Here is a 16831-nt window from a genome sequence, read left to right as displayed (position 1 = left end):
AAATAGAGCATCTTGCTTCTTACCATACTTCTATTTTGTAAAGACTACCAATCTCCTTGATATCTATTAATTACTTTGGGAAGAAGATGATAAAGATAAGAGAAGAAAGTGAGGCATAGGATAAAACTAAAAGCTATAAGATTTGTTAATTTTATAAGTGACAGGAAAAGAAAATAGAGTGGAATAACAATGCAAATTATTATTTTAAGAATTTACATATTACACCATCTGCCACCACCCACACTGTATTTCATTTGTATTACTTTCTATATATTATTTTATTTTGCCCTCAACTCTACTAAGGTAAGCAGGGAATATATTGTTATGACCACTTTATGGCAATGAAAACTAAAAGCACAACTATGCCAATAAGTATCTTCAGCAAGGTACTTCTGCTCTCTAAAACTCGCTTAATTTGGATGAGTACAGTTCACATTTAAATAAATGACAACCGGACTAAAGATATAATGAATATTTAAAATATTATATCCTTGTAAAATGGGAAGAAAAGTGTCTGCATCAGGACACAGAGGAATTGTCTTCTAGGCGGCTGGGATTTGGAGCTGATTTAGTAACCACTACTGCAGTTCTGCAGCCCAGACGCGGGGTGCCGCTGTCGGCTAGTACTGAGCGAAGTGTAGGCTCTTGACGAAAAAGGAATCGCCATCAGACGGAGGAATCGGGAAGAACTGTGCGCTCTCCGGCTCTCCGCAGAGAAGCTAGCGATCAGAGAATCTGTCTTCCAAGACAAATCAAGGAACCGCTCCTGCTCAGAGAATTCTTGAAGTTATTTAGGGATCGACCGCTGCTCTTCGGAATCAGTAAGGAAAACGCTCAGAAAGCGGGATGGGAAACCGCTGGGGACCGCAGGGCCAGGCTGGGCGGAGGCGAATGCCCCTTCTCCTCCTGCTGCCTTTGTTCTGCTCGGCGCTCTCCGAGCATATCCGCTACACTATTCCTGAGGAGCTGGCCCGGGGCTCGCTGGTGGGGAACCTCGCCAAGGACCTGGGGCTTGGTGGGCGAGATTTGCCTGCTCAGAACCTGCGGATTAGTGCCAAGAAGAAATTCTTTACAGTGAACACCGAGAACGGGGACTTACTTGTGGGCGACCGTATAGACCGAGAGCAGATTTGTGGCAAGAAGTCAACGTGCGTTCTGGAGTTCGAAGTGGTTGCTGAAAAGCCTTTGAACTTTTTTCATATAGCTGTGGTGATTCAGGATGTCAACGACAACCCACCGACCTTCAGCCAAAATATCACTGAACTGAAAATCAGTGAACTGGCCCTAACTGGAGCAACTTTCGCCTTGGAATCCGCACAAGACTCTGATGTAGGGGTGAATTCCCTGCAGCAGTATTCCCTCAGCCCCAACCCACACTTCTCTCTGACCCAGAAAGAGAACCCTGATGGCATTAGGTACCCAGAACTGGTACTGAAGGCTCCCCTGGACAGAGAAGAGCAGTCCTACCACCACCTGGTCCTCACTGCTGTGGATGGGGGAGAGCCTGCCAGAAGCTGCACTACCCAGATCAGGGTGATTGTAGCAGATGTAAATGATAACCACCCAGTGTTCACCCAGGACATGTACAGGGTCAGTGTTCCAGAGAGCCTGCCAGTTGGCTCCTCTGTGCTAAGAGTGATGGCCACTGACTTGGATGAGGGCATCAATGCTGAGATCACCTACACTTTCATCAACGTAGGTAAGGCAGTGAGACAGCTGTTCAAGCTGAACAGTCAAACAGGGGAAGTATCCACTGGTGGAGGACTGGACTTTGAAGAGAGAGAGCGCTACACAATTGGGGTAGAAGCAAAGGATGGTGGACATCACACAGCACATTCTAAAATACAGATAGATATTTTGGATGAAAATGATAATGCTCCTGAGATAACCTTGGATTCTGAATCTAAACACATACCAGAAGATGTAGAGTTGGGGACTGTTGTTGCCCTGATCAAAACGCATGATCTGGATTCCGGCTTTAATGGGGAAATCCTATGCCAACTAAATGGAAACTCCCCGTTTAAAATAGTTCAAGATACAAAAAATACATACAAGTTGGTGACAGATGGAGCCCTAGATCGAGAGCAGACTGCGGAATACAACATCACCATCACAGCCACCGACAAGGGCAAACCTCCCCTCTCCTCCAAAACAAGTGTCACCTTAAACATCGATGATGTCAACGACAATGCTCCTGTTTTCCACCAGGCCTCTTATCTGATCCGCGTGGCAGAAAATAACCCACCGGGTGCCTCCATAGCGCAGGTCAGCGCCTCGGACCCCGACCTGGGACCCAATGGCCAGGTGTCCTACTCCATCGTGGCCAGCGACCTGGAGCCGCGGGCGCTGTCGTCCTACGTGTCCGTGAGCGCGCACAGCGGGGTGGTGTTCGCGCAGCGCGCCTTCGACCACGAGCAGCTGCGCGCCTTTGAGCTGACGCTGCAGGCGCGCGACCAGGGCTCGCCCCCGCTGGGCGCCAACGTGAGCCTGCGCGTGCTGGTGGGCGACCGCAACGACAACGCGCCCAGGGTGCTGTACCCGGCGCTGGGGCCCGACGGCTCCGCGCTCTTCGACACGGTGCCGCGCGCCGCGCAGCCGGGCTACCTGGTCACCAAGGTGGTGGCGGTGGACGCCGACTCGGGACACAATGCCTGGCTGTCCTACCACGTGCTGCAGGCCAGCGAGCCCGGGCTCTTCAGCCTGGGGCTGCGCACGGGCGAGGTGCGCACAGCCAGACCTTTGGGCGACAGGGACGCGGCCCGCCAGCGGTTGCTGGTTGCTGTGCGTGATGGGGGACAGCCACCCCTGTCAGCCACAGTCACGCTGCACCTGGTCTTTGCTGACAGCCTGCAAGATGTACTGCCAGACCTCAGTGACCAACCAGCATCCTCTGACCCTCAGGCTGAACTTCAGTTCTATCTGGTGGTGGCCTTGGCCTTGATCTCAGTGCTCTTTCTCCTGGCGGTGATTCTGGCGGTCGCCCTGACCCTGCGACGCTCCCCCAGCCCCGCTGCCTGGAGTTGCTTTCAGACTGGTGGTGTCTGCTCCAAGACTGGGCCTGGGGTTTTCCCCAAATACTGCGAGGGGACTTTGCCCTATTCCTACAATTTATGCGCTGCCTCACACTCCTCAAAGACAGAGTTTAAATTTGTCAATATAAACCCTGAAAATGCTCCACCACAAGATCTTCTATGCAACGAAGCCTCTTGGTTTGAGAGTACCAGTAATGATAATCCGCAAATGACATCTGATCCAGTCAAGTTGCAACAGGTGAGTTACTTCAAAACCCTCTCCTCCCGTAAGTAAAATTAGGTTTCAATTCATTATTTTAGAGGTAAGAAGTATACAGGCTAAACATATCTTGATTTTGTGTTTTATTGATTTGGAGGGCATACAGTGGGGGTGCTGGAAATTCTTCGTTTATCTGTGTTGCAATTGTTCTTTCATATAAAGTCACCTTGTGATGGTCTTAAAATTTTTGTTAATCTGAAAACAATATATCCTGAAACATTTTTAATACATTTGTACCTCGCACTCTCATTGTGAGACACATTAGCTATATATAATTAAACATAAATCCAGATAATTAAGTGTTTTTCTTAGTTTCAATGCAGTCAGTCCTAAATTGTGGTTTATATATACTATATAGTATATAGTACATAGTACATAGTATATAGTATATAGTACATATATAGTACATATACTAGGTACTATATACAATATAATATGTAATATTTTCATGTATTTTCACTTCGTTTGCATGTTTTAAAAAGTATACACAGATATTGGCTAAATTAGGGCTTAATTTACTTGTTAATTTAAAATAATGAAAAATTTTAAATGACAACACTTAACTGTCACTACGTGGATTGGTTCAAATATGTTTGTGGTTGTTGGTTCCCTTATTGAAAACGGGACAAATATAAATTGCGGTGGGGTGTGATAATTAAAGCTTTATAGAAAAGTGTATATTTCTCTTCTCCAAGGCCATAAGAGATATCACCACAAAAATGATAGCAAGTTCCAGGGAGCATTTAAAATTATTTAAAAATAGGCTCTTTTATTTGTCCAAATGCTTCTCACTCTTGGGGAGAGAAATTTTATGAGTGCTATCTATGCAGGTTTAGCCGAATTCAGATCCTCTCTAGGATCTTTTCACAAATACGATGCAGTATTAAGTTAGGACTCTAAGTGTCGCTGTTCACTAACCCGGGTAAGGAAAGCAATGAGATCTCCAGTTATATCCGCAAAGCACAAAGCAGATCAGATACAAAAGCTCAGCAGCTGCGCAAAAATTCTGACCTAAAACGCTTCGCATCGGAGCTCTGCTTGTTTATGGATCTTGAACTCTAATTCTGAGGAGCCCAAGAGCAAAGCGAACTTGTTCCCCCTGCGCATAACTCCGGGGAAGACCACAAGGAGCCAGTAATGGCGGCTCTGCAAAGGCGCTGGCACCACAGCAGGTTTGTCCTGATTTATATGCTCCTGGGAACGCTGTGGGGGGCTAGGGTCCCGGCTGGGCCAATCCGTTACTCCATTCCTGAGGAACTGGACCAAGGCTCCTTCGTGGGCAACATCGCCAAAGACCTCCGGCTGGCGCCCCAGGAGCTGGCGGAGCGCGGAGTTCGCATCGTCTCCAGAGGTAGGACGCAGCTTTTTGCTCTGAATACTCAAAGAGGCAGCTTGGTCACGGCGGGCAGGATAGACAGGGAGGAGCTCTGCGCTCAGAACCCGCGATGTTTAGTGACTTTTAACTTCCTCATTGAGGACAAACTAAATCTTTATCCCGTAGAGGTGGAAATAGTGGACATTAATGACAATACACCCCAATTCTTAAGGGAAGAATTGGAAGTGAAAATTCATGAAAACGCAGCCCCATCCTCTCGTTTTCCACTAGTGGAGGTCTCTGACCGGGATGTGGGGGTGAACTCTCTTCAGAGCTTCAAGCTCAGCGGGAGTAATCACTTCTCGGTGGACGTGTCAGGGGCAACTGATGGGCCCAAATACCCGGAGCTGGTGCTGGAGCACACTCTGGACCGGGAGGGACAGTCTATTCACCACTTGGTACTTACTGCCATGGATGGAGGTGACCCTGTCCGTTCAGGCATCGCGAGAATTCTGGTAACTGTCCTAGATGCGAATGATAATCCTCCAGTGTTTACTCGGCCTGTCTACCTTGTGAGTGTTCCTGAAAACCTGCCAGTAGGTACACCACTGTTGTCAGTAAATGCCACCGACCAGGATGAAGGGGTCCACGCAGAAGTAACGTACTCTTTTGTGAGAATAACGGAAAAGATCTCAAAGCTTTTCTGCTTGAATGTTTTCACTGGAGAAATATCAATTTCTGCAAATCTAGACTATGAGGACTCCAGCCTCTATGAGCTGGAGGTTGAAGCTCGGGATCAGCCAGGTCTACAAGGCAGAGCAAAAGTCTTAATAACTGTCTTAGACGTGAATGATAACGTACCAGAAATAGTAGTCACATCCGGAGGCAAGTCAATTGTGGAAAGTACTCCTCCAGGGACAGTGATTGCTCTTTTTCAAGTATTTGACCGTGACTCTGGAATGAATGGCCTGGTAACATGTTCCATCTCAAAAAGTCTGCCATTTGAGCTGGAAAAGTCAGTAGACAATTATTATCGATTAGTGACCAATACAGTTCTAGATCGAGAACAGGTATCCCTGTACAATATCACTGTGATGGCCACAGACAAAGGGGTGCCACCTCTGTCTACAGAAACTTTGATCTCTCTACATGTGGCAGACATCAACGACAACCCACCTTCCTTTCCCCACGCCTCCTACTCTGTCTATGTCCCTGAGAACAACCCCAGAGGCACTTCCATCTTCACTGTGACTGCACACGACCCTGACAGTGATGAGAATGCCAGAGTCACTTACTCCCTGGATGAAGACACCATCCAGGGTGTGCCTCTATCCTCCTATGTCTCCATCAACTCTGACACTGGTGTCCTGTATGCATTGCACTCCTTCGACTATGAGCAGTTCCGTGACTTGCAACTGAGAGTGACTGCACATGACAGCGGGGACCCACCGCTCAGCAGCAACGTGTCCCTGAGTCTGTTTGTGCTGGACCAGAATGACAATGCACCCAAAATACTGTACCCTGCCATCCCCACTGACGGTTCCACTGGTGTGGAGCTGGCACCCCGCTCTGCAGAACCCGGCTACCTGGTGACCAAGGTGGTGGCAGTGGACAGAGACTCTGGCCAGAACGCCTGGCTGTCCTACCGCCTGCTTAAGGCCAGTGAGCCAGGACTCTTCATGGTGGGGCTGCACACGGGAGAGGTGCGCACTGCGAGGGCCCTGCTGGACAGAGATGCGCTCAAGCAGAGCCTGGTGGTGGCAGTTCAGGACCATGGCCAGCTCCCTCTCTCGGCCACTGTCACGCTCACGGTAGCCATTGCTGACAGTATCCCAGATGTTCTGGCTGACCTGGGCAGCCTGGAGATCCCTCATGACTCCGAAGCCTCAGGCCTCACTCTGTACCTGGTGGTGGCAGTGGCCGTGGTCTCCTGTGTCTTTCTCGCCTTTGTCATCATCCTGCTGGCACTCAGGCTGAGACGCTGGCACACGTCACGCCATCTGCAGGGTTCTGGAGGTGGGTTGGTGGGCGTACCTGCCTCGCACTTTGTGGACGTGAATGGGGTGCGGGCTTTCCTGCAGACCTATTCCCACGAGGTTTCACTCACCTCAGATTCTCGGAAGAGTCACCTAATCTTCCCTCAGCCCAACTATGCAGACACGCTCATCAGCCAGGAGAGCTGTGAGAAAAGCGATCCTCTTTTGCTTCAGGAAGATTCAGGTTTTTGTAAAGAGGAAGGCTCCCTTGTTCAGGTGAGATTATTGCTTTTATTGGTTTTATTTGAACAGAAAATTTAAAAATTTTATTTTTTTAGTATTTTGTAGTGAATAATATAATTTTATAAAATATTTTTCTTTGTTGATAGAGCTCTATCTTAGTTTTCTCAAATTTTACCAAAATAATCTTAATAATGTGTGACCCGGATTTTCTTTTACTTTTCTCCTCTTGGCAAGCTCTTTGTGCCTTTGGTTACATACATTTCATTTCTTAGATATTTCTTTCCAATGAGATTCTTGTTCTAATGTGAAAGCCAAATTGCAGAGTTGTGTGTTTTGTTTTGTTTTTAAAGATCAACATCTTGGTTTTTTCTCTGTTTTAATTAATAGTATTTTCTAAAATTATGGAGATCTGTGAGAGATTTCCTCCCTTTACTACTTAGTAATAAAAAGTTATTTATATAAGCCGAAACCGGTTTGGCTCAATGGATAGAGCGTCGGCTTGGGGACTGAAAGGTCCCGGGTTTGATTCCGGTCAAGGGCATGTACCTTGGTTGCGGGCACATCCTCAGTAGGGGGTGTGCAGGAGGCAGCTGATCAATGACTCTCTCTCATCGATGTTTCTAAAAACTCTCTATCTCTCTCTCCCTTCCTCTCTGTACAAAATCAATAAAATATATTTTAAAAAGTTATTTATATAAAAGATTAAAGTAATTAAGAAGACCAGATCTTTGGTGTTTGAAGACCTGATTATCCTTGGAATTATCTGAATATCCTTGGAACTACCTGAATATCTTTGGAATTGTTATTCATTTTGGGCCAGTCACAATATCTATAGTCATCGAAGTAAAATTTAAATTAAAAAGACTTGTCTTATGTACTTCACAGAAGTTCTGGGGAAATATTTAAAAATAAAAATGGGGAATGAGAGATGTCTGTAATACTATCAACAATTTTTAAAAAATATATTTAAGTAAATAAATAAATGAAAATTAGCCCTGGCTTGGCAGGTCAGTTGGTTAGAACATCGTCCCCATAGCCAATGTTGTGGTTTCAATCCTTGGTCAGGACACATATAAGAATCAACCAATGAATAAATAAGTGGAACAACAACCCATGTTTTCCTTTCCTTCCTCTCTCTCTAAATAATTTTTAAGAGAAAATGAATGTTAAAATATGCTCATTAGTGTCACAGGATACAACTCTAAAAATAGAGGAGTGACTAATGAATGGGAGAATAAAGACTTAATAATGTTCAACTAAGAATTTAAATAATTAGCAAATGTAACCCAGATAAAATAAGACTCTGTTATGTAGGAACTCTATTCAAATATTTAAGGAACAGAGGTTTGTCATTTGAAAGAATAATTAGTCTAATTCACTGTGGCCCAAAGATGTGATTGAAACTATGGCTTGATGAGTAGAAAAAAGAAAAGCAGTCTGGCCAGTGGGGTTCAGTGGTTGAGCACCAACCTGTGAAACAGGAGATCACAGTTTGATTCCCCATCAGGGCACATATTGGGGTTGAGAGTTACAGGCTCTATCTCCCCGCAGGAGGCAGCCAATCAATGATTTCCTCTCATCACTGATCTTTTAATCTCTCTCCCTCTCCCTTCCTCTTTGAAATGAATAAAAATACATTTTAAAAAAAGAAAATAAAAGTTCTGATATGTCAAAGTTGTTTAATCAGAAAATGGACTGCTAAGGAGTATAGGAGATTCTTAAAAAGTAAGTTGATGGCCATGGAATTAATAGAACACTGAGGTAATATATTTTGATAAGTCATTGAACTACATGATAGTCAAGTTCTATTCCAGTTCTGAGCTGGACTAGTCTATGATCTGATAAAGAGTAGATTGGTTACTTCTGCATCTAAAACAAACAATTGCACGAGTAAAATAAACAATTGAGAAGATACTTTGATAATGAATGAGAACTTCTTTTGTAACCTGAAATTTTCAGTCATTAAAATCTGATTGAGCTGAAACTGGTTTGGCTCAGTGGATGCAGCATCAGTCTGCAGATTGAGGGGTCCCAGGTTCGATTCTGGTCAAGGGCATGTATACATTGGTTGCTGGTGCATCCCCGGTGGGGGGTGTGCAGGGGGCAGCTGGTCGATGTTTCTCTCTCATTGATGTTTTTAGCTCTCTATCCCTCTCCCTTCCTCTCTGTGAAAAATCAATAAAATATATATTTTAAAAATAAATAAATAAAATCTGATTGAGTTGATGTCTTTAAATTAGCTGCTAAGGGTAATACGTGTTTTTCTAAATCAGTTTTGTGGTAATTATACTTCAGCAATTGTAGAATTATTTATTTTAAGATTCCAAATGTATATAACTAACCAAGAGATTTCACACTTTTAAATCTGATTTGCTTGGACATTTTTTATGTAATTCTTTGATGGTTTTATCCAAATTTAATAGTAAATAACAATTTTATTTTCCTTAAATCTTTGATATTGATCAAGGGAGTCAGATGATATCTTATATGAATATTACAATTTGTTTCATACACTCTTTAAATGTTATTTTATTATATCACCAATTCTGGATAATTTAAACTACATCTTAAACCTTCATTGTTATAAGCTCACTAGGTGGTTTTATTTATTTATTTATTTTAAAATATATTTTATTGATTTTTTTACAGAGAGGAAGGGAGAGAGATAGAGAGCTAGAAATGTCGATGAGAGAGAGACATCGACCAGCTGCCTCCTGCACACCCCCCATCGGGGATGTGCCCGCAACCAACGTACATGGCCCTGAACATGGCCCTGACCGGAATCGAACCTGGGACCCTTCAGTCCGCAGACCGACGCTCTACCACTGAGCCAAACCGGTTTCTCCACTAGGTGGTTTTATTAATAGTAGTACAATGATTTATTTTATTCTCTTCTTTGCTCAATAACTGGGATAGTAGGCTAGTTTATTTTAAATTTTTATTTACATATGAGAGATAGATAGATAGATTTGTTTTTGTACTTATTTATGCATTAATTGGTTGATTCTTATATGTGCCCTGAACAGGGATTGAACTTGCAACCTTGGTGTATTGGGAGGATTCTCTAACCAACTGAGCTATTCAGCCAGGGCAGTATCTAGCTTATTTTATTCTCTTATCTGAGTCACCTGTGACCATTTTATTTAAATACAATATTTTACTGACAGAAAAGTTATCAAATTATACTCTTACAACAATAACTCATTCATGTGGGCTGACCAAATGTTCAATCCTGGCAACCATGGAATTTGCTAAGTTCTGCCTAAATAAGGCTCTTTGACCTACACTCCATGTAGATTATTATGAATAAGATAAACAGTCTGAGACTTTGAGCATGTACTAAATTTTGAAACATTAAGAAAAATGTACCAAACCATTGGGTTATTTCATCATCTGTGGAAAATGCCAGTTTCTGATCAAACTTTTGTTGAAGTGGCAGTTATTAAAGGGGAAGCAGTAAAATCTTAGAATCATTGGAAAATACCTGTATCTTTGCCTGGAAATGACAACCTAAACAGAAGTCCAAACAAATGGTTCTTCAATTTTTAAAAACATTTCACAAAGAAAGGGGAGAAGATAACTCAATGACTGGAAAGTCAAGTAGACTTTCCATATAATTTTTAATGCAAGTAAACAAATGAAGGTCAAGATTCTGCACCAAAACTACATCAATAATAATATACTCTCTTTAAAACTAAAGAATTCTTTTGACTTTATATTGTAGGCTTATGTTATTTTTTTTGTAGGCTTATGTTATATTTAAACATATTGTGGTACTCTAGTAGACATTCTTAATATTTAATTTTATGTTGTAAAATAACTTAGAAAACTTGATACTAGAGATGATACAGCCATTTAATTTCAAATGTATGCTTTATTTTCAGAGTATGTGCATAATCTTATTTGTCTAAATATTATTTATTTAACTCAAAAAAAGTTGCCCAGAAATAAAGTTAATTGAGACTTTTATGAAATAGTAGAACAAGAGACACATATGAGATGACACTGAGTTTTGAAATATTAAATTTTGCAGTGAAGATGGAAGCACTTCTGGGGTTGTTCTCAGGAACATAGACAGAGGAGGAGGCATGGGGAAGGAAAGTGGGTTGTCGATGGTGTCTGACACCTTTATGGAGAAGTGAGTTTCTGTGGGCAAGGGCGGGTTTCCACCGTCTGTAGTTTTCAGTGTGATGTTGTACATAGAGAGTATTTCTCGGTCTTTAAATGTAATTTCACATTATGGCATTGGGAGCCATAATATCCAGACATGAAAGCTGTGTTTGCACATGTCTGCAAGCACTCATGACTTTTTATAAGTATATGCTTTGCTTACATGAGCAAGAAGTTCAAAATTACTACTAAACAATAAGTATTTAACTCCTGTTTTTGAAATTAATCATATTGGTTCCTTTGAATATAAGTTATTTTATCTGCTTGGTAAAAAACAAATATGACTGGATTATTTTTGATAAATTGAAACAGTATTCATTCAAAGTATTACCTATATCTTGGAGCAATGCCATCAGAGAACACCAAATAAGCTAAGCATTTTCGATGTTATCGCTGGTTCCTCCTCCTGGTGATGCTAGCTACTACCATAGGGGATTAAGATAATTTACAAAGCAAGGCTATGTCTTGCTAGATCTTCATTTCAAAACTGGGTACTCTCTTTTCTGCTGAAACTATGTGGAAGGGACTGTGTTTTATTTCTACCAGCTCAGTTAACCTCAGATCCATCAACAATTGTGTTTTGTTTCATTAAACATAGGTGGGGAAATGAGAACCTCTAAGGAACTTTTCAGGCAGTCCTGCATGCATGCTCAAAGGCTCTCTGCCTAGAGATCCACCTTTCCTCAACTATTCTGGAATAGGATAGAATGATTATTTGAATCGCAGAATGAAAAGAAGCAGTCAAGCCAACACATATTTCCTTATGAATCCACAACCAGTAGAACCTCTGGCTTACTTTGGCCTTCTGTCACAAATAAGTTGCTTCTATAAGTGATTGTTACTGCTTAAGTTTCTCTTCTCTAATGGCACTTTTTGAGCATAAAGCATAAGTTAAGGCCAACAATTATTCCTCTTTTCCCCCCTCAAAAGAATGGGAGTGAGGATATCTATATTTCAACAGGTGCTACTACTGCACAGTCCAAGACAAAGGCAATTCCCTCTGATTTTTCAAATAATTAAAATGAAGGTATTGGACTAAACCATCTCCAAAGTTTAACAAAATCAAAAGCTTTATTAAACTACCTCTTCATAATTTAAAGACAAATTTGACTCTCTTGAGTTTTACATGGTGGTTTCTAGAGCATAGTGTGTGTTCAATAGTATTTAATTAATTTAAATTTATTTTGCTTAGCCAGCATGGCTCAGTGGAACCAGGAGGTCACAGTTCAACCCCAGAGGAGGCATATACCTGTGTTGTGGGCTTGATTCCCAGTGTGTAGCAGGCAGGAGGTGGCAATCAATGATTCTCTCTCATCATTGATGTTTCTATCTCTCTGCCTCTCTTAAATCAATAAAAATATTGAAACATAAAAATAAAATAAAACCAGTAAAAATATATCCTCCAGTGAGGATTAAAAAGCAAAAAAATTATTTTAAAAAATAAAAAATTTGCCGAAACTGGTTTGGCTCAGTGGATAGAGCGTTGGCCTGCGGACTGAAAGGTCCTGGGTTCGATTCCGGTTAAGGGCATGTACCTTGGTTGCAAGCACATCCCCGGTGGGGAGTGTGCAGGAGGCAGCTGGTCGATGATTCTCTCTCATCAATGTTTCTAGCTCTCTGACCCTCTCCATTCCTCTTTGAAAAAAAAAAAATCAATAAAATATATTTTTTAAAAAATAATAAAAAGTTGTTTTACTCTGATGTAAACAGTTACTACATAACATATTTCTTATGTATACACACACCTTCTTAAAACAAATCATTTTTTCACCTGCAATGGCTGGTTTTATCTATGTGTAATAAATAAAATGTGAAGCAGTATCCAAGAGTCATTTCAAAGTTGAAAAACAAATCAAGGCATTTTCAAAAGTCATTAGGGACTAATAAACATTCATCCATGAACACTGTTGCATCAATTCACAGTTTCTTAAAATTCATGTTTTTGGATTAAAGAAATATAAACGGAAGAATTTTGAAGGCTAAAACAAGTTTTCTGAAAAAGCAATTATTTTGCCTTCAAAATGGTGCAGTAACATAGTAAGGACTCTGAGCGCCGCTGTTCACCAACCAGGAGAAAGATCCGCCGGAACTACGGAGCTTTTCCAGCACAAAGAAACGCCAGATCGAGACAAACTCTTTTCCAAGAGACATCAAACTCAGACCTATATTCTACTGGATTTGGGGCTCCTTTTCCGAACACAGAGCGTTCCAGGGGACACACCAGCCTCCGGAAACACAGCAGGAGGCAGCCCAGGGGCGAATGATCTGCAGGACAATGGCGGCTCCGGAGAGGGGCCCGGATTACAGAGGATTCATCCTGCTGTCCATCCTCCTGGGGACCCGGAGCGAAGCTTGGGCAGGACACATTCTCTATTCCGTGCCGGAGGAGACAGACAGTGGGTCTTTTGTGGGTAATATCGCCAAGAATCTGGGGCTGGAGGCCCAGGAGCTGGCGGAGCGCGGAGTCCGCATCGTCTCCAGAGGTAGGACGCAGCTTTTCGCTCTGAATAAGAGAACTGGCAGCTTGGTCACGGCGGGCAGGATAGACCGAGAGGAGCTGTGCGCTCAGAGCGCGCGGTGTCTGGTGAGTTTTAACATCTTGATAGAAGATAAGATGAATCTTTACCCTATAGAAGTGGAAATAATGGATGTTAATGACAATGCTCCTAAGTTCTTGACGGAAGAAATGAATGTAAAAATAATGGAGAATACAGCTCCTGGGGTGCGGTTTCCGTTAAAAGAGGCTAGGGATCCGGATGTGGGCACCAACTCCCTCCAGAGCTACCAGCTCAGCCCCAATCGCCACTTCTCCCTGCTTGTGCAAACTGGAGAGGACGGAACTAAATATCCGGAGTTAGTGCTGGAGCGGGGGCTGGACCGGGAGGAAGAGGCGATTCACCACCTCCTCCTCACAGCCTCTGATGGTGGTGACCCACCCTTATCTGGCACCGCCCGCATCCAAGTGGCAGTGGTGGACGTGAATGATCATGCGCCAGTCTTCTCTTTGCCCCAGTACCAAGTCACTGTCCCTGAGAATGTGCCGGTGGGCACAAGACTGCTCACGGTAAATGCTATCGACCTAGATGAGGGAGTCAATGGGGAAGTGACATACTCTTTTTGGAAAATAACTCCCAAAATTCTGCAGCTATTCCAACTGAACTCCCACACAGGAGAACTATCAACTTTAGAAGGCCTAGATTATGAAGAATCCAGCTACTATGAAATGGAAGTTCAGGCTCAGGACGGTCCTGGTAGTATGACAAGGGCTAAAGTACGGGTCACCATTTTAGATGTGAATGACAACGCCCCAGAAGTGACAATAACATCTGTAAGCAGCTCAATCCCTGAAGATACTCCTCCTGGAACAGTAATTGCTCTTTTCTACTTTCAAGACCGAGATTCCGGGAAGAATGGTGAGGTGACCTGCACTATTTCAGAAGATCTACCTTTCAAGTTAGAAAGATCAATAGACAATTATTATAGATTGGTGACAGCAAAAAATCTAGACCGAGAAATACTCTCTATGTACAATATCACACTGAAAACCACAGATGGTGGAACCCCGCCCTTGTCCACAGAAACTCACATCTCCATAAAGGTGTCAGACACCAACGACAACCCACCTTCCTTTCCCCACGCCTCCTACTCTGTCTATCTCCCTGAGAACAACCCCAGAGGGGCTTCCATCTTCACTGTGACTGCACACGACCCTGACAGTGACAAGAATGCCAGAGTCACTTACTCCCTGGATGAAGACACCATCCAGGGTGTGCCTCTATCCTCCTATGTCTCCATCAACTCTGACACTGGTGTCCTGTATGCATTGCACTCCTTCGACTATGAGCAGTTCCGTGACTTGCAATTGAGAGTGACTGCACATGACAGCGGGGACCCACCACTCAGCAGCAACATGTCCCTGAGTCTGTTTGTGCTGGACCAGAATGACAATGCACCTGAAATACTGTACCCTGCCATTCCCACTGATGGTTCCACTGGTGTGGAACTGGCCCCCCGCTCTGCAGAACCCGGCTACCTGGTGACCAAGGTGGTGGCAGTGGACAGAGACTCAGGCCAGAACGCCTGGCTGTCCTACCGCCTGCTTAAGGCCAGTGAGCCAGGACTCTTCATGGTGGGGCTGCACACGGGAGAGGTGCGCACTGCAAGGGCCCTGCTGGACAGAGATGCGCTCAAGCAGAGCCTGGTGGTGGCAGTTCAGGACCATGGCCAGCTCCCTCTCTCGGCCACTGTCACGCTCACGGTAGCCATTGCTGACAGTATCCCAGATGTTCTGGCTGACCTGGGCAGCCTGGAGATCCCTCATGACTCCGAAGCCTCAGGCCTCACTCTGTACCTGGTGGTGGCAGTGGCCGTGGTCTCCTGCGTCTTTCTTGCCTTTGTCATCATCCTGCTGGCACTCAGGCTGAGGCGCTGGCACAAATCGCACCTGCTCCAAGCTTCAGAAGGCGGGTTCACTGGGGTGCCAGCTTCGCACTTTGTGGGCGTGGACGGGGTGCAGGCTTTCCTGCAGACGTATTCCCAGGAGGTCTCCCTCACCGCGGACTCCGGAAAGAGTCACCTGATCTTCCCGCAGCCCAACTATGCGGACACGCTCATCAGTGATGACAGCTGTGAGAAGAAAGATCCCTTTTTAGCACCCATAGATTTTCATGAATGTAAGGATGAAGCTCAAAGTATTCAGGTGAGTACATTTATATTTATATTCTCGAGGTTTTATACAATACTTTGTGTAAATATATTTATTGTTTGGTGAAGGCAGTGATTTGAAGATGTGGTGGAAAAAAAACTTTTAAAAGCTAAAGCATGTTAAGTGGTTTATTCCAGTGTGATATTTTAGCATAGAACACTTATTAACATAAGATTTGGTATCATTTCTATAGTGGATGCCTATGGATGAGATTATGAATAAGTGGACTGTCACATTTGTATACCTTCCACCGTTTTCCATTTGATGCTCTTCATTCATGTAGTTTGTCAATGAGAATGAAGGGACTGCTCAGGATTCTCTGTAGGTCAGATGTACAAAAGGCTCTTGCAGATTGTTTCAGTCTGAATTTATTTTCTGTGTCTGGCTTCTGCCTCAACTTGGTGTCTTTGAAAAATCTCACTTGCTTCCTGACCTATTTAAAAGCATATGGATCTATTAAAGTTGGGTCCTGGTGGGAGGCTGGGAAAATGCCTAAAGAAAAAAATGTGTGTTTCAAGCTTCACTATATCAATGTGTGTTTCAATAATTCTATATCAATGATAAGCATAGAGTCTAATGCCACACTGAAGGTCATTGTTCAAAAGCAATAAAATACTATGTCAAATAAAATGTCTTTTCAAGTATTGTAAGTGGCATTTGTGAAATAGGCAGTTACATGTTTCACCACAAAATTCGTGTGTACAGTTTTAGTGTGACTGTGGGCTCTCCAAGTAGGATATTGGTGATGCTGGTTTTATGAAACAAACATCTCACATATTCATCCTAGACCAGTAGTTGGCTTTACTTTTGGTTATGCTAAAAAATTCATCAGAAATAATCTAATATGTGACTAACTACTTTTATAGTCTAAGTTTTCAACCTTTTCCATCTCATGGCACACATAAACTAGTTACTAAAATTCTGTGGCACACTGAAAAAAATATTTTTTGCTGATTTGACAAAAATATAGGTATAATTTTGATTCATTTGCACCAGCTGCCCATAGTAGTGTTGGCTGTTGTCACTTTTTTATTTGACAATCCAAAGGAAAAGAGGTCAGTGCCCCTGACTAAATAATCAGGTATTATATGTTTTAAAAATTCTTGAGGCACACCAGTGTGCCTGCATGAG

General features: G+C 43.2%; 1 protein-coding gene across 9 annotated transcripts in view; it reads left to right on the top strand.

Moving 5' to 3' along the window:
• Positions 1–16831, top strand: part of LOC311623141 (protocadherin gamma-C4) — a 164998-nt gene that overhangs the window by 30127 nt on the left and 118040 nt on the right. Inside the window, exon 1 of one of the 9 annotated variants that reach the window (XM_084884962.1) lies at positions 648–3270. The exons of 6 other annotated variants lie outside the window; for them this stretch is intronic. In XM_084884962.1, coding sequence (XP_084741088.1) covers positions 847–3270 — 2424 coding nt within the window. In that variant the 5' untranslated portion in view covers positions 648–846. Of the gene's footprint in view, positions 1–647; positions 3271–4221; positions 6859–13075; positions 15695–16831 lie in introns of those variants that run through there. 2 more of the 9 variants (XM_084884960.1, XM_084884957.1) reach the window with 2 other exon arrangements.

Source organism: Pipistrellus hanaki, assembly GCF_964339955.1.
Source record: "Pipistrellus hanaki genome assembly, chromosome: 5".
NCBI lineage: Eukaryota > Metazoa > Chordata > Mammalia > Chiroptera > Vespertilionidae > Pipistrellus > Pipistrellus hanaki.
The sequence above is the reverse complement of the archived record's forward strand: the minus strand, read 5'-3'. Positions and strand labels throughout refer to the sequence as shown.